Below are 25,313 nucleotides of genomic sequence, written 5' to 3'. Positions count from 1 at the left end.
TTCTCAATTATAATTATGATTTTTAATTTTTTAGAATGTTTTTCTTTAATAAAAATTTTAAATTTTAAAAATTATAATCATAAATTCTAATTTTTAAATTCATGAATTAAACGTCGTAACTCCAGACCATCTCCGATCCATTTTTCTATTTTAGAGTTGTTTTTATCTTTTAAAATAGAATAATTTCACGGCACTCAATAAATCAATCTCTTACTCATTTATTATAAACATTTCTCTACAAAGAATATTCTCAGTATATTTTTTTTATATAATTCTCAACAATTTAAATTTAATCTATTTCCCTAATTATGTACATATATTACTATTAATGCAATAAAATGAATTATTATTTGACCAACTCCAATAAATAATAAATAAATATTATTAATAAAATATGAAATTACATTAACTAAAAAACTTTTAAAACCAAACATTACATTTAATAATAAAACATAAACACACACTGATGAGGGGGAAAAAAAAAACATAAATACACCTCCAAGTATCATTTTAATCGTTTGAATTATTATTCCCTGAATCAGTATACTCATCCCACAGATGACCAATTAATGCATTTCGAAGCGCAGTTTGAGCGTCTTTATTCCTGATTTGTCTATGTCGAGCAAGGAATTGTTCATCTACTACCCTTTCACCTTTTATTTTAGTGTAATATTAGTGTTAAGTTTGGTTAATAATATTAGTGGTAACTTTATTTTATTTCAGTGTAACATTATGGTTTTCTTATTTACGCATTTATGTATTAATGTTTGGTTTTTAATTTATGAATATATGTAATTTAGTTTTTTCATTGTACATATTAATTTTGCTTCATTTTATAAAAAAATTGATTTAACCAAAATCATAAAAATAGAAAACTGGGATAAAAAAGAATTATTTTTGTTTCTTTGGTGGCAAAATGGAAGAAATTTTAGTCAAAATTATAAACTTGGGGAATAAATTAAGAATTTTAAAAAACATTTGGCCTTTAAACTAATTAAAAAGAAAAGAAAAGAAGAAAAAAAAAAAGAGCGCTGCTTGTAGACGGCGAACAAGTTATCGTGGTCGTGGGCGTGGGGAAAGGATCCGACTTTGAGGTAGAGAATGGTCTCAGAGCAGTTGAGAAGGGATTGGGCGGTGGAGAATTGAAGGGAGGAGATGGCGGACCTGATGGGCTTCAACACCACCGAGAGGACGGCGTCATACTGTCTTGGAAGGCATGCTAGAATGTTAAGTTAGACGTTGTTTTGGAAGGCAGGGATGAGGACCTCTAACGGTTGTTCCATAGGCGTGGTGAAAAAGTTTAACATTCTGAAAAAGTTATAGACGTGTCTGGAACTCGTTTCAAAATAATTTTATTTTTTTGTATGAAAATAAAAATAAAAACGTTTTTAATTTTAGACATAAATTATTTTTGAAAATGCGTTTGGTAGTTTTATCAGGAGATTATTTTCAGTATAAAAAAACTCATTAACGTCTCTCTCTCTGCTCGAGAGAGGAGAAAATGAAAATAAAAGTCGTGTTTGAAATTGATCTCGTTTTTTTTTTACGCTTTTCGAGAAAAAAAAATGAAAATGTTTTTGAAACGGCGTTTGGAGCAATAAAGACAAAAAACAGAAATGAAAACGATTTTTTAGTTTAGTGTAAAATGAGAGAGAAATGAAAAATGACTTTTAGTTGTTTTTCATTTTTTGTTTTCGTTTTCTCCTCTCTTTAGCAGAGAGAGAGAAAGAGAGACATTAACGAGTTTTTTACACTAAAAATAATATCTTAATAAAACTACCAAACGTATTTTTAAAAATGATTTCTGTTTGAGATTGAAAACGTTTTCATTTGCATTTTCATACAAAAAATAAGATCATTTTAGAACGAATTTCAAACGCACCCAAAAAGTTTTTCATTTCTCTCTCATTTTACACTAAATCAAAAAAATCATTTTCATTTCTGTTTTTTATCTTTATTGCGCCAAACGCCGTTTTAAAAACGTTTTCATTTTTTTTTCTCAAAACACGTAAAAAATAAAAACGAGATCAATTCTAAACACGACCTATAAGTCTTCACTTTTTTTTAAGGTCCATTTACCTCTTCGAAATAAAAAACCGTTCAAAATACCTCTTAAAGGGGATTTCAGCACAATGGGTTTTTTTTTGTAGGATTTTGTTATAAATAGCTGAAGTTTTATAAAATTATAAAAAAAAAACCGTTTTAATTAACTTAACAATCAATCACTGATTAACTTAATAGTCAATCAGTGATTAACTTAATAGTCTATTAATGATTGATTTTAGTTTATCAATGATTAACTCAGTCTTCATTATTAATCAATATCGATTAATAATTAACCAAAATCAATTAGTAATTAATAAATTAAATCAACAAATTACAGGTTTATTGATAATAAATCAATGATAAATTAATAATGAATTGGTTAATCACTGATTGATCGTGGGTCCATCACTAATTAACTGCGGCCAATAACTAATTGATTATGGGCCAATCACTGATTGACTCCTGTAAACAAAATAGCCATTTTTGTAAAATAAAAAAAGTTTGGTTATTTATGAAACAAGTGGTAAAAAAAGTTCATTTAGCTAATGTTTCCCTCCATTTTTGATATATTTACAAATACCCCTACTTGATTCTTTTTATAAAAAATTAACAAAATAAGTTGACATAAAATGAAAAAAGTCATGTGCAAGTTGATTTATAATCAATAACTCAAAAGACATTTATGAAATTATAAGTAATGACGCGTCATTATACATTGATATCATATACATAGTGAGTATTTCAAATCTTAGATAATTTAAGTACTTTTCTAAATTTGAAGGACATGTTAAACTCAAATACATAATTTGAAGGCATTTTATAAGTCACGATTACACTTGCACCTTCAACCAAAATAAAAGATTTTATTTTCCTTTTAGGTTCTTATAAGTCACGATTACACTTGCCAAGGTCAACTGCTCTATTACAACATACAAATATGAAACAACCTCTAGCAGTTCATCTTATACTAAACAAGTTTTGTTAACGAGATCACGAGTGAGATATTATGAAAGAAAGATAAATAGGATTTGGAAATAACATCTGTGGATCATTTGTACGATTAAAGACACATTACATAGTAACATAGACATGATGAACATGATGAAAATTCATGAATAAACACCGGTTAGCTGCAGATTGACATGTACTCTTTGATAAAGTTGTACCACATTTTAATAAGAAACTTATTCTCTGTGGCCATGGACGTATTGATATAAGATTAAAACCTTAAATGTCATTAAAAAAAAATTAGTAGTAAATGTGAATGCTTATGTATTCATACTCTGTTAGTTTACTAATCCATCCCAAAAGCTTAAGCTATTAGGAGGTGGGCCAACAATAGTTTTATACTTTAACACTCCCCCTCACGTGTGGGCTGCACAATGGGCAATCGTGTGGATAAATTAATTAGAAAGTCCAACACGTGAATATTTAAGCCTGAGATATATTAAAGACCCAACACATGACAATTTTTAAATGGGGATAAAGAGTGCAATTACGGGGGTTTAAACTCAGGACCTCCCGCTCTGATACCATGTTAGTTTACCAATCCACCCTAAAAACTTAAGCTGTTAAGAGGCGGGCCAATAATAGTTTTATACTTAACATACTCGTGACTCGTGATTGCTTGGCATAGTAAAGTAAGAGAGAAACTTGGGAATTTGTATTGAGAAACTTCGTTGCCACTGATTTATTGCTATAAGACGTGTCCAAAAAAAAAAAAAAAACTAAAATAAAAAAAAAATCTAGTAATGGGAATGGTTGTGCAGTTGTACTCGTGAATTACTCATCTTAAAGCCAAAACGAGAGAGAGACAGGAGGAGAAAAAATATATATAAGAATAAAATAAAATAACTTGGGAAATTTTAGTTCCAACCACTCTTGATAAATAACTTCCTTTGAAACTATTTGACAAAATAACCAAGCTAAGTTTAAAGTTTAAACCTACCAGAATACTGAACTCTAAAGCAAGGGTCCTCTCTAGTTGCCTGAACCTCGGCCAACTCCACTTAAGAAGTGAGCCTTAAAACTCTTTTGACATTAGAACAATCTGCAATGCCAAAACACTTCTCACCTGTGGCTTTTGGCAACAGTGGTAACTGCAAGGGCATCGACATCAATTTTAAAAACCTATTTAGCTTCTGCAATTCTAGAAGTAAAAAACAAAAAGGAACAGAACAATATTAGAATCCCACATTGGTTGAAGATTTCGGCACGATCCACTTAATAAGGTGAGAGCAATCCTCTCCTAACAAGGACAAGCCGGTCTTGTTAGATTGAGTTAGGCTCAATATCCTTTGATTTCTGTAAAATGGTATCAGAGCAGGCCCAGTTTTGTAATGTTGGGTCTCCCAATATCAAATTATTTACAGCGGTTTAGCATGGTCTACGCTGTGCGTGAGGGGGTGTATTAGAATCTCACATTGGCTGAAGATATTGGCATGATCCACCTAATAAGGTGAAAGCAATCCTTCCCTAACAAGCCGGTTTTATTAGGTTGAGTTAAACTCAATATCCTTTTATTTCTGTAAAATAATAAAAGGAATCGACAAGTCTGATCTTAACAACACAACCATCAGTTCAAGCAATTTCCGCTCCTAACAACGAGCGTGACCGTGAAGTAGCAAAGGACCCTTGAGCAAGTCTATTCAACCTTACCATATTATCTCAGAAACTAAGAGAAATATGATCTACAAAATGTAAATTCCATCAAGGATTCAGAAAATATCAGCAACACCAACAATTAATAATTGCGCGAAAACTTGACCAATGTTTATCCCTCAAAACAATTCTTCAAAGTCCTCTTCATGTCATTATCCATTTTAACTATTCAGCTACCGAATTGGACGTCAAGGCATGAGGGACCTGGAGGTTTGAAGTTTTAAAGTTAAAAGATTACTAGTTAAAATAACTTATCGCTAAACCAACTGAACAAGCTAAAATAAGGATGGAAAAAACTTACTAGCTTAGTCAGAATCATTTGTAAGACTTATACTCCGTTTGGTAAAAGAAAAAGAAAATAAATAACATGTTAAAACACTATTTTATTAATTATTTAATATTAATTTATAGTTTAAAATATGTGCAAAAAAGTTATTTTAGTTATCAATAGGTGAATTTGAGTTTTCTTCTCTCAATATTGGAGAGATAAAAATTAGTGGACCTCACTCTTAAGCCTTTTCTCTTTTAACCGATCATCTGCAAATTCTTTTTGTATCTTAAAAAGAGAAGACTGCAAATAACACTAAAATAAATATGTGTTAGTGTTATATATAATTCTTTTTCTCCATTTAGTTTTCTACGTGCATCCATACACATATACACCCACACGCATACGTAAATATATATATATATATGTAGTTATATAAATAGAGTTCATCAATATACAAGCCTAATCATCAAAGTCATAAGGCATTCACAATTTCACACAAGCAATCAAGGCAACCATTCTGAGTTCACAAGAAATATTTAGCGTGCGTTTGGTAGAGGGATTCATACCATGGTTTGTGATTTGTTACAGTATTTTCTCTCAAAATAATACACGTAAAATGAGAATAATTTTGAATCATGATTCTGAATCTATGAACCAAACGTCCCATGTCCCATTAGATTGTTAAACAAAGCACAACTATAAACATCACTGCAAAGAAACAAATCCATTCTACCATACTTCATGCCTTACCGGTGCTCACAAAGAGACGAACAAGCATCCGCAACCATAGAGAAAGAGCGAATGATCAAAACTCTCTTCTGGAATTCCCCAAGTTGTTTCGGGGAGCAAAAGGACCTTCTCCGACCAATGAGTTTTTCCGCACCAATCCACGCCTCCGTTCTTCGTCACGTCGATTTCCGCACACCATATTCCAATCTTTCCCTTCTCCAATTCACTTGTATTCCCAAATCTCGCCTCTCCGAACAACACAACTAGCCTACCTTCCAGGTTGAGCAGTTTAGGCTCACAAAAGTACTTAGGCTTCCCTTCCTTTACACCCTCGAGCTCTTCCCACTCATCAATTCCGTAATCAGACCTTCTACATATCTCTCTGGGATGATAATCATACCACGGCCGATCCATCAAACAACCAGTATAAAACAAAGAAGATTTTTCCTTCTCTTCAAATCGAAGAACCTCCGACATCTTCATCGTCGGGCCCAACCTTAACTCTTGTCTGTGAAATTTGTATCTCATTAACTCAACCATGTAGCTGGTAACCAAGCATGAACTTTTGTCAAGCGGGTAGGGAATGGCTTTCCAGTGTCCGACCGCCGGGTCGAGAACTTCAACACATAATTCCTTCGCGGCACTTCCGACCACGTAGACTTTCCCACCAACCTCCGCAGCTTCAGGATTGAATCGCGGCGTCAGGATGCTGGGGCCACGCTCCCATGTGTGGGAGCGGCAGTCGAGGACCCACACATCGGACGAAGGTTCGGGCTCCTCCTCCTCGGAGTCCGTGTATCCGCCGATGACGTAGATCTTGGGGCCCACGGCGGCGTAAGCAGACCCCTTCAGTTGTTTCTCGACGGGGATCCTTGGGACCGGAGCGAGCTGGAGGAGATTGTTGTTGTTGGTTGTTGGGTTGGGGTTTCGGTGGACGGCAAACCAGTGATCGTGGGTGTGGCGGAAGGATCGGACTCTGAGGTAGAGGACGGTCTCGGTTCGGTTGAGGAGTGATCGATCGGCGAAGAAGTGTGGGGAGGAGACGGCGGACCTGATGGGCTTCGACACCGCCGAGAGGACAGCGTGGTGCTGTCTTGGTAGGCGTGCCAGAATGTTGAGTGCGACGCCGTTTGGGAGGGAAGGGATGAGTACCTCCGACGGCAGCGGCCATTCGGTGGTGGACATTGGAGGCGCCATTTTTCAAAGAGAGTTTCTGTTTTGGAGGCAAAGCTGGAAAAGACAGGAGTGGCAACTGAACCCTCACCCCGGAGATTAATAAAGGACAAGTGCGACAAATGGTGAGTTTACATTTTTATTGGTTTACTTTTTCAGATAATATTAGGATTTTGACTTTCCTTTTTCAGTCCTATTTAATATCTTATAATTACTTTAGTGACTTATGCTTGATATAGTATTTGTAGAAAAACTCGAATTCTAAACTCGAATCAGCGAAGTGAACGGGGCCATAGTATTTAAAATTAGTAATTTCACTTTCTTTCTTTTTTTTTCCCCTTTTCGGCTTCGTGGCTGCATTGCTGATGATAACGAGTTTGTTAACATATTTTGTTTTTTTTTTTATTAAACCGCTTTTTTGAAACTCCAACAAAGAAAAAATTATAGATAACAAATAACAAATAACAAATAAATAATAAACACAAAAAGTGAAAGACATAAATAAAAATAAAAAATTAAACAGTTTTTTTAAGCCCTAAATAATTAAAAAAATTATAAAAAGTGAAGGGCATAAATGAAATTAAAAATCAAACCGTATTTTTTTAAGTCTTAAGTAAGAGAAAATAATAGATAACAAGTAAGTAAAAAACGTAAAAAATAAGGGTGTAACTAAAAATTAAAATTAACTTTATGGTACTGTTGGTACGGGTTAGTGGCAAAATTTTCATTTTCGGTAGAATGAAAATCTAATACAAACTCTTGATTAATACCTTGGTTAAGCAATTCGTAAATATACCAAACACAAGGAAACTATAGAAAACATAACATAATAATGGGAAAATACATAATGTATAGGCAAAATAAACCATTTTCTGTTAAGTTTTAGAGTCTAAGTAGACCTTGAGGATTACTGCTTTACGCAGAGTAACCTCATAATCGACTTGGGATTTCATTAAGGGTGTTATGGGGATTTCAAACTAGTAAAATTCAATTCTTCTAAACCCTAGTTTCCATTATAAAAGGAGGGTGTCGTTTCATGGGGTAATTAGAGGTTAGAAAATACACAGAGTTATGAGGTGTGATTTTTTTCTTGTAAATTTTTTCTTCATCATTGAAACTTATGTAGTGGTTGAAAAAGGATGCAACCTCATATTAAGGCGAACTTCTATGAATTGTGTATTTATTTTTGTTTAAATTTTTTCCGCAATTTTATTGCTCTCGGTAATAATTAATGTAGAATTAATGCATGTAATTCTTAACATTTTCATCTTCCAAAAAATGGAAAAAAAATATATTATGATTGGATATGCATTGTTTCTCATTTAATTCCTCTCAAAGAATGATATGGAGAAATTATTCGTATTTCTAAGCCATAAATAAAGCGGGGGTGACCACGGATGAAAGAAAAAGGAAAAATAAATTCAAGAACATGACAAGTGACAAGTATATCCTATTGACCACCGGTGGTGGTAGCATAGGGAGAGAAGGACCTATCGAAGCTCTCTTTACTATCATTCATGGATCCTTTCCCAATATTTTTTTATTATGAGGATGCAACTATACCTCTCATTGGCATCCCATAAATAAATAAACTATCGATTATTATTGTAGGAAAATAAGAAGTTTGATCTTCCACGCAAAAATAAATAAAGAAATAAATAAACTATCGATATTTTCTTATTCTCAGCCATCATATTTTTATTAAAAACTGTATGTTATACACATTTTTTTAATTTGATATGAACGATCAAAAACTAGTCCTATAAAAAAAAACCCCCATGAAAGAAAAAAGAAAAGTCTGGTCTTAATAACACAAACACTAGTTCAAGTAAAAGACAACTGACAAAAGGACTCCACGAGCATCATTACAACAGACACCAACAATAGGAAATGGAATTCAGCAGTTAGGAACTGCGTATATCTATTATGAGCTACTACTCAAACCATGACCTATAAAATGTAAATTTTATAGTGATGGAATGCATACGGCTAATACCAATCTGGTTGACAAAAGAATGTCGAGAGAAGTCTACTTTTTCCACATAATATGAGTCGCTGTTTTTCATTAATTATAGAAAAGTCATTATTTGTCCAATAAGGTTTTGTGTACATTGTCTGTCTCCCATATACATGAAGTATCTGCGCTGACCTTAAACAGAAAATGGATAAATGACACAATAATATGTCAACATTCTCCATACAGATGTATCCTCAACTAATCTCATGAATGGCTTTGTAGCAAAGTATGATATTTCTTTTGATAGCATAAATATAAGTGAACTTGAAAATCTTGTATCCTGGAGATGGTCGTTGTTATTCCCACTAAGGCGGTACTTGACCACTTAACTAGCTATGTGCCCTAATTCTTTGTTGACCAGCGAATTCTTGCAGGAAAATTACAATTTCACCACAAGTCGCTCCAATCTTCATCTATGAAAGACCACAAGACCAGTTGCAAAAGCTCCAGTCATCAAAGACCGACTTAATCATCCAATCACAATCAGTAAAAACCACACTGCTGTGATTTACTGAACTTCAAATCTATCAAACCCAATACTGCAAATGAAATAGCTCAAATCTGTCAAACTAATGGAAGACATTCTTTTGTAGCACGCGGCGGCATCAGGAAATGGAATTCAGTAGCGAGGAATGTGAAAGCAGAGACCTATGGAAATGAGCGGCACACTTCAAGAAATTTCCGATTCCTAACAAGAAGCATGACCAAGGCAGTAAAGGCCCCTCAAGAAAGTCTTTTCTACTTTACCAAATTCTCTCAAAAACTAAGAGAAGATGATCCATTAAACGTAAATTTTATCAAGGATTCACGAAAGATCAGATTCAGCATCACCAACACTTAATTCCTCAAAAACTTGAACGAAGTTCATCGCTCAAAACAATTCTTTAAAGTTCTCTTCTCAAGAAAGTCCTCTTCATGTCATTGCCCACTTTAACTATTCAACTGTCAAAATGGATGCAAAGAATGAGGGACGTGGAGGTTTTGAAGCTTTAAAGTCAATACGCAAAGGTCTCCAAGTTAGGTAGTAAAGCATGAGCATGTGAAGGTGCCCGGTGAATGACAACGGAACAGTCGTTTCCCGATATCTTATCTGCTGTTTATCTACATTTCGAGTCCAAACTTTGAGTTGGACTCGGAAGGTGTTTGCTTTAAAAGAGATGCATCATTTAGCAAACAACTTCCGTATTTGCCAATGCTAAATTACAAAACACAACCAACTGAACAAGCTGAAATAAGAACGGGCACAGGTTTGACATACCTTGTCACTCAAATGGAAGAAACCTACTAGCTTAGTCAGAGTCAAAAGACTTAAACTTGGGGCGTTGGCAGGTGCAATTCTGTTCTTATAACAAATTAAGGGGTCAAGATACAGGTCAAGCTAAACGAGCATCCGTTTCTCTAAAAAAAAAGCTACTCCTTTACCTTAACATTGATTAATTTCCGAAAAGAAAATAAAATATCAGCCAAAACAACACAGATAAGGAAGGTCTAAGTCATCAACATTAACAGGACAAAACAAAAGGACTCGAACACGTCATTGTGTTTGGGCTTCAGTAATAACAGGGTACATAAAAGAAGAAGCTATTTGTGGCTCCAAATGGATCTTGAGGTGTCCTTTTAAAAAGGTTTTAAGAACAGAAAAAAGTGCAAGAGAAAGGAAGAGAGTACATTTCAAATAAACTCCAGGGCTGCAACAAACACTTTATTTTCAATCACGATGAAGTTTCAGGAATAACAGGGTATATATACAGAGTCCAAATGGATCTTGAGGTAACCCTAAAAACAGGGTCTTAAGTATGGAAAAAGTGCACTAGAAAGGAAGAGAGTGCATTTCAAATAAATCATCCGGGCTGCAACAAACACTTTTATTTTCAATATTGATTATATTTCCTTTAATTCCTCAGTAACCTATTAAAATTGTATTATTCACAAAATTAAATCTAGGAAAACAGAAATACTACTTACAAGTTACAACTTAGAAGGGCAAGGTTTAAGCAAGGAAAACCATTTGTATCTGCTTTTTGCTCCAAATCATGAAATGACATTACCAAATCACCTGGCCTGAATTTGTTCTTTTATAATCCAAAGTTTTTCAGAAATAAAAAAATTAAAAAAAATCCAGTAAATATAAAAATATGTGTGTGTAAAATGCCTGATGCACTAACATTTTTACTTCTAGTTAGCAAAAAATACGGAACAAAAGCAAGGTAATGAGTGTGACCCAATTCATGAAGTTCCTCACTCCATAACTGGCATGAGTGGTAAAAGCGTCTTCTACAGATTCTCCTCGGCTCCAAGGAAAATGCAGATAAAACACTTAACAGGACAAAAAAGAACGATTTTGTGTCGTGTAAATTCTTTCAAGGATTCGACATATGCAGAGTTCACACATATAGAAGTTTATAATCCACTCAGATAATTTTTAACAGTTTTCCTTCAACAACAAACCAATCAGAGCAAAAACTATCAGAAAAACCATTGAACAAGTTGAACAAAGCAAGATTTTATATAACATAATCCAATTAGTCCTCACAAAGAAACCGGCACACAAGCATATAACAAGGGCCACCCACCAAATGAACATATTTGGGTCGAATAAACCATTTCCGACCACAGAACCTGTCCTTGCAAATCCTCATTCCCGTCCTTGTTCACTTCAATTTCCACACACCACACTCCCACCGTGCTCTCCAAATTCCTAAAACGCGCCGACCCCATGATCACCAAGCTCCCTCCCACATTGCCCATCCGAATACTCCGCCAGTGACTTCGCATCCCTTTGTTCACAAACTTGAGCTTTTTCCACTCTCCAATTCTTTCATCAAAGCCTTTAATCAACCTACTATGACGATCATAGCAATACAGCACCCCATTCACCTCGCACACATCTGTGTTCCAATCCAATCCATAACCGGTACGACTCTCAAACACCTCCCACGTCTTCGTCGCGGGGTCGAACTTGAGCTCCTCTTTGTTCAACCAAACGCAAACCTCACGACCCCTAATGGCGCAGCCGACAACCGGTCTGCCGTAAACCACAAGCTTGGGGCTAGGAACGGCCTCCCAGCGCCTATCCACCGTGTCGAACACGTGGACCCATGAGTTCTCCACTGTCCAACATCCGATCACGTAAATCTTGCCGTCCAAAACTACGGTCTTGAAGAGAGGCGTGATTTTCAGGCAAAAAATACGGTTTGGTCGGAAAGTGTCGCTTACCGTGGTTGGCATGCTCGGGCCGCGCTCCCAAGTGTGGAAGCGGCAATCGAAAATCCACAACTCGGGTGAAGAGAGGCCGTAGATTTCGCCGCCGAAGACGTAGATCCTGGGGACCACAACGGCGTACTGGGACCAATCTTGCCAGTCGTCTGGAACTCCTGGGACCGGGGCGATGATGATATTGCTCTTGTTGTCGCCGCCGTCGTCATCGTTTGGGTTGGGTCTTCCGTAGACCGTGAGCCAACTCCGGGGCCCGCCGGATTGGTTTCGGATAAGGAGGTAAAGAAGGAGTTCGGTGGAGTTGAGGGCTGATCTGGCGGCGAAGAATTCTTGGGAGGAGAGGAGGGATCTGATGGGCTTCGACACCGTCGCGAGGACAGGATGATACTGTCTTGGGACGCGAGCCAGACATTGCAAAGCGACGTCGTTTGGTAGCGACGGGATGAGGATCTCCGTCGGCGCCTCTGCGGTGGCGGACATGGTGCTTTGTTAATTGAGTCGTAGGGGGAGGAGAAGGATGTACTATGTAGTATTGAAGCAATCGAATAAAATAAGCAAAGAAAAGCGTCGTTTTGTGGCAAAAATCCCAAAACTACCCTTAAATTCCACATTTACGTATTTGGCCAAAATCAAATTAAAGTTGAAATAGGTGCAAAATAGTCAATTTATTCTATAAGATATAACTACTATATAATATGTTATAATTATATTATAATATTCAAGAGTGATTATAAAAAAAAATAAAATTTGAAATGACTATTCTTCCTATGTGAGGAAAGAATGATAATTCACTTAAAATATGTGAATGATCATTCCTTTTGAATGATCGTTCATTTTTTATAAATTCGACCAAATATCATACTTGGATTCTATTTTATTCTATTTCTTTCCTTTCCATCCAACAAAACCCACCCTAAAATCATCATACAATTTTTCTAATATTTAAAAAAAAAGTAAATTATTAAGTCATATGGTTAAAAATGAAATAATTACGCTTAACAATCAATATTTCAACATTATCTTAAATCTTCAATATTAAAAAGTAAGAAATTGAATTTAATTATTTTAAAACAAATTGCCTTGAGCACCATGTATTTAAGCACCACAATAAATAAAATATGAGCCTTGTACTCTGAGATCCATCTTCTATAAAGTAATGTGCACTTGCATAGCTTTTCTTTTAATTCACAGAAACTTTCAAAGTAGATATTGTTTATTATAATCTTTAAATTAATTTTTTAACGGTATGATTTATAAGTATTAACGTTAAAAACTTATAACACGGGATAGAAAGATATTTTTAATAATAAATAAATATTTACAATTATAGAATAAATCTTCAAAAAAATTAATCTAACAGCTAAAACAATAATTCTAATAATTTTTTTTTAGAAAGACAGTTTGTATTGTAAAAAATCCTTTTAATTCACCCATTTAAAAAAAAAATGGGTGATTTATGCATATATCAAAATTTGAATATCAAAGTTTACATTTAGCAAAAAATTTAAAATATTACAAGAATTATAAAATTTATATCATTTTTATATCACTAAAATAATTACTATATCATTACATAGTATAAAATGTGATATTATTATGATAATTACTATGTCATTTTACTATATTTATAATATTTTAAGTATTTTGTTAAATTTCAATTCAAAGTTATGAAATTTTGCCGTGTAATTAGTTTAAAAAAAAAAGTATCATATTGGGGTCTGAATCAAACCATTAAGCCCAAATGACTTCATCAAAGTGGCCCAGTGGGCCAAGTGGGGGAGCCTCCTCTCCCATTCATCAAAATAACGCCTCCATTTGCTTTTGCTTCTCGTAGCTTCTTCTTCTTCTTCTTCTTCTTCTTCTTCTTCTCTTTCAGTAAAGCACACTGCACCAACATCATCGGAGCGAAAACTACGAATCGTCCGTACAGACGTGATCTTGAGTGTTTTCTCTCTTTCACCTCTTGAGCTTCTCTCTTGCAGTCAGCCATGGCGACCGTGATGCAGAAGATTAAGGACATCGAAGATGAGGTTCGTATTTATAATCTCTCTCGTCGTTTTTCCTCTCTACGAAATTGTGGAACCTGTCGCTGTTTTGGTCTGCGGAGCGAATGGAATAAAATGGAGGGAAGTCCAAATTTTTAGCTCCATCAACGCACAATATAGATGGTTAGGGTTTTAGTGCTATAAATTTGGCTGTTTTTTAATTGTAAAAGAAAAATCTAAAAATTTTTACTCTTGTTTTGAATCGGTTCTATTGAGTTAAGCTGCTGAATGGTTGCAATAAAATCTTGTAAAAGAAGTGGCGTCCACTGTGACACCCAAATGAAACGGAAAGAAAAGTAGATGTTTTTGTTATTTTTCTTTTGTTGGATTCCTAAAAATTTGAGGCTGATTATATTTTGAGGTGGATTGAAATTAAGGAATTCTGATAATTCAAATGCTAATTAATTTGCTTTTTTGCCTTGTTTATCCAGATGGCAAGGACTCAAAAGAACAAGGCAACTGCCCATCACTTGGGCTTGCTCAAGGTAACTGCTTTTTGTTTTTTGGTTAATCTTTTCAATTGTATTTGAGAGCCAACTAGAGGATTATTTATCCTCACAGAGTTATTTTTTATTTTTATTAACTAGTCTAAGCTCAAAGGATGTATATATGCCAATGTCTCTCGTGCATTTGTGTCTTGATTTTTCGCAATATATTTTTTTTTTAAATTATTGGTTTGGCCTAACCCTATCTGTATGTTGTTTGCTTTATTTGTGCTAGGCTAAACTTGCAAAGTTACGGAGAGAACTCCTTACACCTACATCAAAAGGAGGTGGTGGTGCTGGTGACGGTTTTGATGTTACTAAAAGTGGAGATGCAAGAGTTGGTCTGGTGGGTTTCCCATCAGTTGGGAAATCTACACTTTTGAATAAACTGACAGGAACCTTTTCGGAGGTATGAAACTGCCGCTTGTCATTTTGCTTTCATGTCACTTGGATGAGGTGATTAAGTTTTGCGAGTATTAGCTACTAGCTGGTACTTTCCTATGGAAAAAAAAGTTGCTTGTAATTTATTCAGATTGTGGATTGGTTTTATCTTGTACTGATGTGTCTATTATATTGTGTAAAAGATTAAAAATAAACTTTTAAATGGAAAAAAAGTTTCTTAAACCTTTTAGAGCTCGCTTAACAATGAAACTATGAAAGTATCCCGAGGAAACATAAAAAGTACATTCTTTGCAAATGTGAAGAAAAATGCAGCTTTCTGTTGGTCTAGTTAGGTCACTTAAGGTACATAGAACCCAAAAGAAAAGTTACTGATTTCTTTTGAGAGTAAATTCGTTGATGATTATTTTGCGGTGCCTTGTTTAAAATCTAAGAACTTGTTTACGGTCTGAAATGTAATTATGTTGTGTTCTCAATGTTATTTCATTATGAGTTCATGAATATTCCGCTTCTTCAAAATGTCCTGTTATTTGATATATGTTGGCAGGTTGCATCCTATGAATTTACCACCTTAACTTGCATCCCGGGTGTGATCGTGTACCGAGGAGCTAAAATTCAGGTAAATAATGATCTATAGTTTTTGCATTATTCTCTTATGTAATTTATTAGTTACTTTCGTGGTTGTTGTGATTGATTACACAATCTACAGTATCAATATATTTAAACGTATTGATAATTGAGTGACAACTAAGATAGCTAATGTAGTGAATCATAGTTAGAAGCCTACTATGAAGAGGTGATTTATCTAAGATGACTTTGGTGGCTTTTGTGTGAGTTTATCAGAGAAATACGATAGCTGATTTATTATTATTATTTTCCAAGCTTTTGTCGTATTAACTTGTGTTGTAATTGGCAGCTTTTGGATCTTCCCGGAATTATTGAGGGTGCAAAGGATGGGAAGGGTAGAGGAAGGCAGGTAAACATGATACATATCAGTTCCACGTGATACTGTTTCCCATTTACAGCTTAAGAATTGATTAGAAAATAGAAATTAACTAATTTGTTGAGTTTTTTCTTTTCCTTTTTCTTTTTTTTTTCCCCTAAAGCAATAGCTAAGTGGGTGTTAAAACTTTATTTGAGTGGATTTTGTTTTGTTTCTAATTAGTTTGTGCAGATGTTGAACTACTTAGTTATAACATCATGTCCATTTCACCTTTCCCGAAATGATTTCCTTTAACTAGAGAACTTGATATTACATTTTCTAGATTATAGTTTTTTTAGACTGGTCATAATTCAAATATTTGAATATTTGAGATAGGCATTATATTAAATAAACTAGCCTTAGTCTGCATAAAGAATCTGATGGAAACCTCACAGATTAACGAAGAACAAGAAGAATGAATGAAATTTATTCAACAAGAAAGAAGAAAACTACACAGGTGATATTCGAGAGATCACCGACTCTCCTCTCAAAACTCTATACAATCCAAAATTTCCTAAACTCTCGAGCCCCAACTTATTTATAGGCGCCCCTGCTAATCGTACTAACAAATCTAACAAACTAACCAATTCCAGTTATTACTAAAGAAGCTTCCTCAACAAGACTGCTGAAAGCTTTCTCAACAAGATTCCACAGTAACCCATATCCACGTCAACAACTAATCACTAACGTTTCTTGGTTCTTATCAGAATCCCAATATGATCTTTTCCTACAGACAGATCACATGTACTTGAACCAAATAAACTGTTCATATTCCACTGTAAGTTTCTCAAGAATGTATTCATTGTCAAATGTAAAATATGCGAGTAGAGCACTATGGTCATCGGAGTTGTTTTACTTGTTATTAGACATGAGCTCAGGCTCTTCACAATGTCGTTCCCTATAAATATTTCCTACCTATATTTCTGCGGAGATGAATGGATTCCAACAAAATTTTGCACTAATCTGTAATGGCCTTTTTAAGTAATCACCAAGTATCAAGTTTGCCTTTTTTTTTTAACAGCGCAAGTACCTCTTTGAAAATTTTAATTTGCAAAGATGTTATAATTTTGTAGTGTGTTCTTTTTTGGTACTTTGTCGACCATTTCTCTGAAATGAAATATACGTATCCTATGTTTTCTAACATGTAAGTGGATGCGATGTAGCATACATTTAAGGACAGAAATATGACATCTCTTGACATTTGACAAAACTTTGACATCTCTTGACATGTATGAAGATTTTTCTGGTTCCTTATTTATATACACACGTTATTTATGTGCTTATAATCTCAGGTGATCAGTACTGCTAGGACATGCAATTGCATTTTAATTGTTCTCGATGCAATAAAACCAATAACTCACAAACGTTTAATAGAGAAGGAACTTGAGGGATTTGGTATAAGGTAAGAGTTATACAGTCAAGCGTTCTTTTCCTCTACATATTTTTATCTAGGTCATTTTTTGGTAAATTTTCACAGAAATAAAATAGATGGGGAACAGGAATGGGACGGAACTTTTTGGGTATGAGATTTTGTCAGTTGAGTTGTGACCGTTCACATTGAAGATTTCATTTATAGTTTAATTAAAACAATGCGTATTTGATGGTGGTGTTTCAAAAAATTTTAATGAAACTGCTTGGCATAAAAGTGGGTAATTAAGGTGAAATAATCAAAGGATATAGGTGGAAATTACTTCTTTAGCGATTTCTTAGCCTAAAAGTCATGCCTTTCAGCTGCAACGTGAAGCCTCTCTCATTTTTCTGTCTATTCTACTCTTCTTTTGTAACTTCTGCATCAATTAGCTAAAGACCTATTTCTGAAACAGGTTGAACAAAGAGCCACCTAATCTGACATTCAGGAAGAAAGACAAGGGTGGGATTAATTTCACCTCAACAGTTGCCAACACACTTCTGGACCTTGATACTGTGAAGGCGATATGTAGTGAATACAGGATTCACAATGCCGATATTACTCTTCGGTATGATGCAACTGCTGATGATCTAATAGATGTCATTGAGGGTAGCAGGATATACATGCCTTGCATCTATGTTGTCAACAAGATTGATCAGATTACACTTGAAGAATTGGAGATTTTGGATAAACTCCCTCACTATTGTCCAATCAGGTACTTATTTTTCTTGCTGTTGTTGTTTTTCTGTTTCTCTTTTTAGGTTTATTAACTATACTGATGAATGTGGACCTTCTTTTCTTTTCTATACTAAGTCCAAGTTTCATTCATTGCTTGATCATACTTATGCTGAATACTTCATAACTTTAAATGGAATTTAGAAGAGCGGCTTATTTAATTCACTTAATTTTCGGAGGTTACAGTGTATATTCTATATTTAACAATTCCGATATGCATCAATGCTTGGGACAATTATTGTTCTCATATTACGTATTTAATAAGTGAAATATCTAAAAATGGGATAAGTAGGTAAAATTTTATTAGCTGTTCAAAGGTACGAGCTTGGTGAGGCAGAATGACTATTTTGGACGTAACTAATGTCATATGCCTTGTAATTGTTGGTCCTTTTGGCCTTGAAGTTGGATTATCTAGCACCATTTCTTATGGTAAATAGCTATTATTACTTATTATACCACTCCTATTTATGTTTAATAAGTTAAAGTGCTTTCTGAGGAGATTGCTTGGGCACATATTTACCCCATTTATAACTTCATAGTTTGTCAAATTTAATCATGTATTTCACTATGATTATTCTACAGTTCTCACCTTGAATGGAACCTTGACGGTTTGCTTGATAAAATTTGGGAGTATCTTAGTTTAACTCGTATTTACACCAAGCCCAAAGGGATGAACCCTGACTATGAAGACCCTGTGATTCTGTCATCAAAGAAGAGGACAGTTGAGGATTTCTGCGAGCGAATTCATAAGGACATGCTTAAGCAATTTAAATAGTAAGTGGCCTCTCCCTGATCATTACATTCAAAACTAGCATGTTGAAGATCTGATAGCGCACTGAGGTAGTAAGAGTATCTATGTTCTATGTTTGGGTGGAAATTAGTGTGTCATGATAGGGCTGCCTTCTTGGCGCTAATAGGTTTCATCCTGCTTTTAGTGGGGTTGGAAAGCTTTACCCGATCTACAACCTGTCCTTCCCAATGTTAGCACTTCTAATGTCTTTAGTATACGAGATGTACTTACCATTGGAGAACATTTGCGCAGCGGTTATACTTTTTAGTTTTCTCATCTGTTTCTCTTGGTTTTGTCCATTTCTTCTGTTTAATCCTGCACATTTTTAAATCCTACTCTGACCAATTTTGCAGTGCTCTGGTTTGGGGGTCTAGCGCGAAACACAAGCCCCAGAGAGTTGGCAAGGTTTGTGACATCCTTGTTCATGTTGTTTTCCTTTCTATACAAGAGTCGCGTTCTTGATTAATCTGTACTTTCGAAATGACAGGAGCATGAGCTGGAAGATGAAGATGTCGTCCAGATTATAAAAAAGTTGTGATTGTCGAAATTAAATAGACGGTACGTGTACTGGGTCATATTCGTCCTCAGTCCTCAGTCCGTTTAGGGAACCAAATTTTCGCCTCTCCTTAGCTGTCTTAGAGCCCACAACATTGTTTTTCTCATGTGTTTTCTATTTCTTATATGGACTTTGGAGTAGTACTTTCTTGGGGACAGCTTGTCTTGGGGACAGCTTGATGTGTAAATTAGTTTGGTTTTTGTGGTCAAGCAATTTTGTGGTGATTTCATATTAAAGCATGTATGTATGACGTGAGCCTGTATGAACTTAAAATGAAACAAAACAACGCGGTATTTGGTGATGTCAACTTCATATGTATGGTCGATATTTGGTTGTTGCGTGTTGTTGAACTGAATGCAATTGTCAGGACAGCGTGAATTATCAAACACAGTTAAGTCTGATATCAGTAATTATACGTTTCAACTCTCAACTGTATTTTTTAGTGGGTGACAATTTCGTGAACGGGTTCATAGATTGTGTTCATTTCAACTCATTTGTATTAGAAAATATCAACTTAAACACGACATTTTTATTACATGAGTTTATAAGACTAACCTGTACACCTGTTATATGATTATGACCCACATGTTTAAGAAGTGTATTGAAATTTAAATTTAAGAAAAATAAATGAAATTTAATTACTAAATTCACAATGCATATTGCTTTTACTTAATAAATAAATAAGTAATTGGCACAAATAGTCATCAATCTATTTAATTAGTGGCAATTTGGTTCTTATTTTTTTAATTTAAAAAAAAAAGTCTCTAAACTCTTTAATTAAGTGTAATTTACCCTAGTGACAGTTTAATTTTTATTTTAATTTAAAAAAATTCCTTAAACTCTTTAATTAAGTGTAATTTACACTTTTCAGTTAAATTCTTTGTACAAAATTACACGTGACCCTCACATGGCTTTCTAATACGGGTATACCCGTAAAAACATCCTATTAGTTGAATTTTGAGGTGGAAATATATTTGGGGCTTATGAAAATTAAAACAAAAAAACAAAAACAATTACGGACCAAAGAAAACTCAGGAACTTTGTCTTGTTCACTTCGCGGATTCGAGTTTTCAATTTGAGTTAAGATGTGATATTTTCTGAGAGTTTTTTACTATAGAAACCTAGAATTGAAAACTCAAATCGGTGAAATGAACGAGGCCTTAGAATTAGAGAGTGAGAGAAGACAAGCCGGCGGCGAGGACGGCGTTGTGACGATCTTGCGGTGCAACGGCTATGGCTGAGCTGTGGCGATCTTGCAATTGCTGGGGCTGGGCTGTGACGATCTTGTGACGGCTGGGGCGAGGCTGACTCGCGACGATCTCACAACGGCTGCCTCAACAAAGCTCGGCTTGCACAAAGGAGAGGGGGGATGAACGGGGCTCGGCTCGCACAAAGGGAGGAAGGCTTGACAGGGCAAGTGGGGAAGAGGCATTATTAAGGCTTAGTTCACGCGGAGGAGGAGAGGGATCGTTGAATCTACACTGGGTTGAAACTTTGGTCTTGTGATTCTAGATCTAATTTATGTAATTGGTCACCGATCATATTTGTTGAGATCGTGAGATGGTTCTTGATATTGGCATATGCGCAAACAACTTGTTAAAAGGATAACTTTGAAGAGGTTGAAAGCCATGCCCAACACATTCTAAAGAAATTTGTTTCAAATCCCCGCAGATCATGTTCAACGTTAACAACTTCTCTAATGCAAACTGAACCAATTGTTGAAATTGGAAGAAGAGCAAAAAAATTTTGAAATTGGAATTTTCTTTCTGAAATTATATGTCGTTGTGAATCTTTTCAATTTTATCTTTCTTCTTTCTTAGAGGACGTTTAGTTCAAGGATTCAGAACCATTCTCATTATACGTATGTTTTTTGTGAGAAAAACATTGTAGAGAACCATGAATCATGATTCAAAATCAAAGACGAATACAGGAGATAAACATCCCCTTAGTCTTTTCGTGCGCAGTTGTTGGGGAAATCTGAAATCCCATATCGCCAACTATCAATTTGAAATCATCCAAACAGGTCTCTAAATGCAGCTTAAGAAAATCAATATTTTTTGATAAACTTTTAACAATTTATTAAATTGGAAAAAAATTGAAACTCACATTTAAAATCAAGGCAATTCGGTCTTTTCTACGTAAGAGAAGGTCACATGACAGGTCACATGTGTGTTTATGTGAAGAATTAACGGTTGTTAACGAAAAGATGTACATTGCACATAATTAATGAGTTTAGGGACTGTTTTGTCAAAATTTTAAAAAAATAAGGACCAAATTGTTATCAACTAAATAGGTTATGGACTATTTGTGCCAATTACTCTAATAAATAATATCTCATATATATATAATTAGATTGTAAATGATACCTGCAGTTAATCATGGCATTCATGTTTCTTCTTGTTAAAAGGTCAATTTGAATACAACTCATTTATAAATCGTGTTAATATTATCATATAAGCTTATTTATTATAAACTCAAAATTGCAGACTCTAAGCAGATTTCGAGTCATGTTTCGTCTCATAACTTAAATTTGTCATCCCTAATTTTTTTATAAATAGATAGCGATATTTAGTAAATTGTAAAACAATATTATGCATTTCAAGTGAGGTAATAAACAGGTTCTCACTTGTCAATGTGATTTCCTAAGTTAATTGAAAGATACCAATTCAGTTTTGTGCAATGTTGGGTACTTGGTAGAGTCTAGAGACAAAAGATGAAAAGTGAGTAAAAAAAGCCGAGGGATTTTCAAAGAGAATAGAATGGTAGGTTGTTTGGTTAGAGACAAAAGTGAGAATTGGAGAAAAAAAAACACACATTTTTTGTTCTTAGGCCTCATTCACTTCCGGGTTTAAATTTTCAATTCTAGTTGAGATGTGATATTTTTTAAAAGTCTTTCATTATAATAAAAAAAATTAAATGACTTTTTCTAAAAAAATTTAACTGTAAAAACCTAAAACTAAAAACTCAATCAGTGAAACGAACGAGGCTTAAATTACCTTCCTTGTCTTATTTTAAACTACAATAAATATCAAATAATCAGCAAAATAATAAATAGTCAAATTACCTTTCTTGTTTCGTATTCACATTCTCTCTCTATCTTTTTTTATCTCCCTTCAACCAAACAATGCATTAATATTGAAAAGTGAAAACAAGAATTCAAAGTTTTTGCTAAAATTTTAAAATGAGAGTTGAGACAGGATCAAAACTGACCAGAATGCGGCCACTATCAACTACCAAGTCCTCGAATAATAGCAACATCTCATATTCACTTGTTTCTGTTCAGAGTTGAAAGCAATTTACAGGTTATACCAGAATATCATGCTTAGAATGAATCATAATAACGTCAGCAAGTACACACCGAGAGTCCAAGAAACTGAGCAAAGAAAAATCACTACTCAGAGAATCCATTAGAACATTTCCAAATCTATCCCTAGCTCATAAAAGACGTTGGAAATTGAGGAGGTAAAATTACAGATAATAGTTAAAAAAGTTTAAAATTTGAAAAGAAAAAAAAAAAAAAACCAATAACATACAACGGGAAAGAAATCTTCCGTTGCTGCGCGTTTGCTTGTATTCATGCTTTCACACAACAGTTGAAGTAGCTGAAAAAGCTCCGTCTCGTCTGTTTAGAGGGGAGAAAAAAGACGGTCAAAATGAGCAAAACACAAACACAAACATGACCATTACCAAAAATATATATATAAACATAATATTCAAGGTATAGCAGCTATGAGATGGGACACCTCATAGTTTATTTTATTCAGCAAAAAAAAAAAAAAACCCCCAAAAAAATAAACTATGAGATGGTAGTTAAATCACCCAGTTATAAATAAACAAAATAAAAAAAAAATAAAAACATTTTCCCTTTTCATCGTGATCACTGGAAATGTTATTGAGTTATAATCCCAAGAGAATAGAATATATTCAACGGGAAGTGAAAACGGGACAAACCACCAAATACCAATAAAACGAACGGAAATAGTAAAAAATAAGCCAATATGAAAAGCTTAAAAGAAGTTATGTCAACTTTTAGTTATAGAAATTAATAGGCCATAACTTGTTAAGTTATTATTCATAACCAGATAAGTTATGGACAAATTTATCAAGTTATGGTTTATAACCAAACAAGTTATAGATAAAAACCGTGATTTATGGACAATAACTTATCAAGTTATGGTTCATAACCAGACAAGTTATGGACAAAAACAGTAATTTAACCTATTTATTAACTTATGTAAACTATTAACTTATTAATTTTAATTCATCTCAAGTCTTGACATATTTCTCTTTCTCTTTAAAACGAATACTTATAAATCTGCGATAAGACTGGACCTTCGTTCCTCATTTATTATTAAAATAGTGTTTCAATTTCCTACCAATATTTATTAATATAGAATAATCGACCGCTTCTTCATAACTACTTTCGCCGTACACACATAATCCATATTATTATTATACCCTTTTTTAGTTGTCCTCTCCTTTTTAATAACATTATTGACCCAAATTTTATGGCCTAAAACACTTGGTGCATGTGCACCACTCATTCTTAATTGTTATATAATAGTAATTTTTCAATTATTTTATTGCATTTCTGTAGTCCAAAGAGAATATCGCCAGTTGATTTGGCTTCATACTATTATTTGACACATATCATGTGGCCAAATCATCTTATGCATGTGTCAACCACTTGGTTTTGCGTGTAGCTCAGGTAATACATATCTATCAAACATCCCTTTTTGTTTCTAAATAAGGATGCTGATTTTGACACCTTTATGACAGGTGTTTTTTTTTTATGGAGAGAACCCAAAAAGGCAAAAGAAAATCCATGCTACTTGATTAATATCGTTTTGATTGTCATGCTAGCGTGAAACAACTGCAATACATGGTCAGCATAAAAGCTGGATTCCTCTTTTTTTAAAAATAATAATAAAAATAAAAACTGAAGTCATGAAAATGAAAAAAGAGAACAAAAGGAATGAAAACATATTTGATCAAATTGCATGGTTGCACCGAAGGTATATCATGGTTTGACCAAGGTAACACAGTTTTCCCATGTCTTAGCAGTTAGCACGACAAACAGAAACATCGACAGGTAAACCAGCCAGTAATCTATTACTCTATTCGCCCAAACTAGTTGATTACGGTTCTAGCAAAAGGTATCTAATGCTATTTCGGTTTCTTTATTTTTATTAAACAAAAATTCTCTCTGCCGAGCTAGATCCACTACCCACTTAGCAAGAATATGATCCAACTAATTTAAGAAATGGTGTCCTCTCGTCACCACCCTACCACATGCATGTCACCATCATAAAAATATTGGTTCATAATACAACCCCCCCTATTAATAACAAAAGCAACTACCACCACTTATTTACATATATATAATATTATTTAATCCATTACCCTGTAGATATAATACCAAAAGTAGAGGCACAAAGCATGCAGGACAAGGAATCTTACAGATGGAGAGTGGTGGTTCTCATGGTAATGGGGTTGGTGGTCATCACTGTGGGCGGTGTTTGTACTGGTGGTTGTTGGGGCAATGAGCTCTTCCTCATTTCCAAGACTCGCTCTGGAGACGTCCCTCTTGTTTTGCTTCCTCATTTCCCTGATTTTCGAGAAATCCACAGAGTAGTCTGGCACTTGACCTTTCTGGTCCCAGTCCCCAAACTGAGGCACTGATAGCCAGGGAGCGTTCTTCTGAATTGAAATAAAGAATCCTTTTTTTTAGCATTGGTTCAGTAAATCGCAAGTAATCACCATTCTTCCCCACCAAAAAAAAAAAAAAAAAAAAAAAAAA

General features: G+C 34.4%; 4 protein-coding genes across 4 annotated transcripts in view; 1 reads left to right on the top strand and 3 right to left on the bottom strand.

Annotated features, from left to right (window-relative positions):
* Nucleotides 1-5,646: 5,646 nt before the first annotated feature.
* Nucleotides 5,647-6,937, bottom strand: LOC21391711 (F-box/kelch-repeat protein SKIP6). The gene has a single exon (XM_010110270.2). The coding sequence runs from the start codon at nt 6,902-6,904 to the stop codon at nt 5,735-5,737; it is 1,170 nt and encodes a 389-aa protein (XP_010108572.1). The 5' UTR covers nt 6,905-6,937; the 3' UTR covers nt 5,647-5,734.
* Nucleotides 6,938-11,248: 4,311 nt separating this feature from the next.
* Nucleotides 11,249-12,624, bottom strand: LOC21391710 (F-box/kelch-repeat protein SKIP6). Its single transcript, XM_010110269.2, has one exon. The coding sequence runs from the start codon at nt 12,591-12,593 to the stop codon at nt 11,427-11,429; it is 1,167 nt and encodes a 388-aa protein (XP_010108571.1). The 5' UTR covers nt 12,594-12,624; the 3' UTR covers nt 11,249-11,426.
* Nucleotides 12,625-13,958: 1,334 nt separating this feature from the next.
* LOC21391709 (developmentally-regulated G-protein 3) lies at nt 13,959-19,670 on the top strand. The gene is made up of 10 exons (XM_010110268.2): nt 13,959-14,143; nt 14,590-14,643; nt 14,879-15,052; nt 15,590-15,661; nt 15,959-16,018; nt 17,317-17,426; nt 17,848-18,147; nt 18,750-18,941; nt 19,311-19,362; nt 19,445-19,670. Exons 1-10 carry the CDS (start codon nt 14,102-14,104, stop codon nt 19,493-19,495), a joined length of 1,107 nt encoding a protein of 368 aa, XP_010108570.1. The 5' UTR covers nt 13,959-14,101; the 3' UTR covers nt 19,496-19,670.
* Nucleotides 19,671-22,754: 3,084 nt separating this feature from the next.
* Nucleotides 22,755-25,313, bottom strand: part of LOC112093955 — a 4,376-nt gene continuing 1,817 nt past the window's right edge. The window contains exons 2-3 of the mRNA XM_024173606.1: nt 24,974-25,213; nt 22,755-23,135 (exon numbers count right to left, since the gene is read on the bottom strand). Coding sequence (XP_024029374.1) covers nt 23,088-23,135; nt 24,974-25,213 — 288 coding nt within the window. The 3' untranslated portion in view covers nt 22,755-23,087. The remainder of the gene's footprint in view (nt 23,136-24,973; nt 25,214-25,313) is intronic.

The sequence above is a fragment of the Morus notabilis genome, unplaced genomic scaffold (assembly GCF_000414095.1).
Source record: "Morus notabilis unplaced genomic scaffold, ASM41409v2 Scaffold887, whole genome shotgun sequence".
Lineage (NCBI taxonomy): Eukaryota > Viridiplantae > Streptophyta > Magnoliopsida > Rosales > Moraceae > Morus > Morus notabilis.
This window is presented reverse-complemented; position numbering and strand designations above follow the sequence as displayed.

Coding starts and splice junctions, on each gene's coding strand:
- LOC21391709 (XM_010110268.2), top strand. CDS start 14,102: ATGGCGACCGTGATGCAGAAGATTAAGGACATCGAAGATGAG. Junction 18,148..18,749: donor CCTCACTATTGTCCAATCAG/GTACTTATTTTT, acceptor ATTATTCTACAG/TTCTCACCTTGAATGGAACC. Junction 19,363..19,444: donor AGCCCCAGAGAGTTGGCAAG/GTTTGTGACATC, acceptor TCGAAATGACAG/GAGCATGAGCTGGAAGATGA.
- LOC21391710 (XM_010110269.2), bottom strand. CDS start 12,593: ATGTCCGCCACCGCAGAGGCGCCGACGGAGATCCTCATCCCGTCGCTA.
- LOC21391711 (XM_010110270.2), bottom strand. CDS start 6,904: ATGGCGCCTCCAATGTCCACCACCGAATGGCCGCTGCCGTCGGAGGTA.